The sequence below is a fragment of the Montipora foliosa genome, chromosome 2, assembly GCF_036669935.1.
Source record: "Montipora foliosa isolate CH-2021 chromosome 2, ASM3666993v2, whole genome shotgun sequence".
NCBI classification, from domain to species: Eukaryota; Metazoa; Cnidaria; class Anthozoa; order Scleractinia; family Acroporidae; genus Montipora; species Montipora foliosa.
The window spans coordinates 9,083,496-9,085,995 of record NC_090870.1 but is presented as its reverse complement, the minus strand read 5'-3'; the positions used below and the strand labels follow the sequence as shown (position 1 = coordinate 9,085,995).

General features: G+C 40.2%; 1 protein-coding gene across 1 annotated transcript in view; it reads left to right on the top strand.

Moving 5' to 3' along the window:
- LOC137992337 (uncharacterized) overlaps positions 1–2,500 on the top strand; it is a 45,899-nt gene that overhangs the window by 22,583 nt on the left and 20,816 nt on the right. Inside the window, exons 3-5 of the mRNA XM_068837622.1 lie at positions 27–275; positions 390–638; positions 1,281–1,497. Of these exons, the coding sequence (XP_068693723.1) occupies positions 27–275; positions 390–638; positions 1,281–1,497 (715 nt within the window). The remainder of the gene's footprint in view (positions 1–26; positions 276–389; positions 639–1,280; positions 1,498–2,500) is intronic.

The window sequence follows — 2,500 nt, the reverse complement described above, 5'->3', positions numbered from 1 at the left end:
TGCCGGATAATTTTCCTTATGAACAGGATTGTCAGAGCAGCAACAAGATGGCCTGGACGAACAATAACGCTTTGTCCTGTAGCGACGCTGTGGCTTGCACCAGAAACGACAGGTGTTCGAGTGGGTCGTGTGCTGGAACGCCATTCACGTGTCTCTCGTGCGAAGAATGTTACAACGACGCGTGCCGCGTAAAGGCGGGATTTTGTGCTATTGTGGAAGGCGGAGTAAAAACGTGCTTTAGTCACGGTGAATTACGGCCGGGATTTCCCTGTCAGGTAATATAAGATAAATAAATAAATATGATGATAATGGTGATGACGCCGACGACCACGCACTAAAAAGCCGCTGACCAACTTCTAAAACCTTTTTTTTTTTACTTCACATTTTAGCAATGTGACAGTAACAACAACAATCAGTGGACCAATAACAATAATTTGCCATGCAGTGACAACAACTTAAATACCAAAGATGATCGTTGCTTGGGCGGGACGTGTGTTGGTACGCCCTACAATTGCCTTTCTTGTGAAACACACGATGGTAGAAGTTGTCCACTAAAAGCGGGTTTCTGTGTGATCATGACTAGTGGCCACAGGACTTGTTACGCCCAGAATCACCTCAAGCCAGGAAATCCTTGTCAGGTAATGGAAGGATAGGGCTTATCAACAGTATCTAACATCGTTGGCAGTTGCTCAAAAGTGTCGCAATGACGAAGTGAATGGGTTTTACGAACCAACATTACCCAGTTGAGGTCTTGAAGGGTCTTCTCATAACCGTCTGCCGAATTCGCAGAATTGTTAATTTTGCATTTGTTGACTTTGTTTTATCTTTTACAAGAAGTAAAAATCTTTGCGGAAGAGAACATCACAGAACTATCCGGGTAATTAATTCACCTACCAGTAGTGATTCACTGCGATATTTTACGCCATATTTGCGATATTTTAAATAACAATGAGCTGAAAATAGATTATTTGGTTCTTTGCAAAGACGAAACTGTTGAAACTTTTCAAGTCCCAGAAGTAAAAGCTTTCAGCGAAGAAATGAGGCTGTATTTCACGGAAACGAGGACGTTTGATGTTTTGCTCGTATCTTTAAGTAAGAAAAAGGAGTAGACTAGGGCGAATGAGGAGGAGCCAGTGAGCTTCTGATAGAGTACAAGATGATAGCAATGGGTTGAGTGCGATGTGTTCTGTGGAGGCTAAGAAAAGAACACACTACTTTGCGATAAACTTCCTAGAAATGACAAATCTTATCTTTCTTTTCTCTTTCTTTCTGTCTGTCAGTGGTGTGATCCAAGTATAAGCACGAGCACGTGGTCAAATCGTAAGGGCGTGGCATGTAATGATGGTGATCAGTGCACTCGTGGTGACACGTGTCAAAGTGGGCATTGCACGGCCACACCTTTCACGTGTAACTCGCTTTGTCAGTACTGTAATGGCAATGGTTGCAGTCTTAAGACAGGATTTGGGTTTACAAATGTATGCAAGTGCAAGATAGGAGGTATGTCTGCCAAGAGCAATCTTATTTTGTAGTATAACAACCTTCATGCGAAATTCCTTCGGCGATTATTAAGTGAAGTGTAAAACCAGCAAAAGACTACATTATGTGAAAAACCATCAAACTATTTTTCAACCAACGAATACTGTATTTACTCCATTAAACGCCGCAGATGGAAGGAAACGTGCCAATAAACGCCGCCCTCGAATAAACGCCGCACTCAATCAGAAAAATGCGGCGTTTATTCGAGGATAATACGAAAAAAACAAGTAAACTTTATAACCCGGTAATATGGAAACCTTGGAAATTTTTTTTCCTTAATGAAGATGCTTTTAAGGTCGAAGTGACCACACGTATACTTTGCAGGTCTTTCTTCAGAATTTTCCAATGTGCAGTTGCATTGTTAAGGACGGTGCTTACTATTGTTATTGAGCATACGTTCTGCGCGACTCGAGATACTCGGATTTCTTATGGGTGATGCTTATTGATACAGGGATATTTTTGCGTGGTTGAAAGCTATGCGGAGAAAGCAGAACTTAGCAAGTGCTCTTGGTATCCAAAAAAAAAATTGGGGTGGGAGGGACCATGCATTTTTCAGAGATAAATACATTTATGTTATATTGTGTTGAGTGAATGACGTCATCAGTCCCCTCATTTGCATAATTTTACGCATTTTTCAAACTTAAATATCTCCGACACCAATGCAGATATTTCCGAACGGTAAACGGATTTTTTAATCTTTCCTGAGATTCTATGTGATAAATCTAAAAATTCAAGGGAGAAAAATTTTATTATAGCACTTTAAGACCAAGAATTTTGCTGGTATAACGAGACCGACCATTAGACTTAGCCACAAGTTGCAGATAAATTTCCAAAAAGTTGCCGATAAAAGTGTCTAAAAGTTGCTAAAAGTTGCTAAAAGTTGCTATTTTATTTCCAACATTGCCGAAAAGTTTCTATTCTTTTTTAAGTGTTTGCACTTGAGGTTGATTTTGTTTCGTTTCTT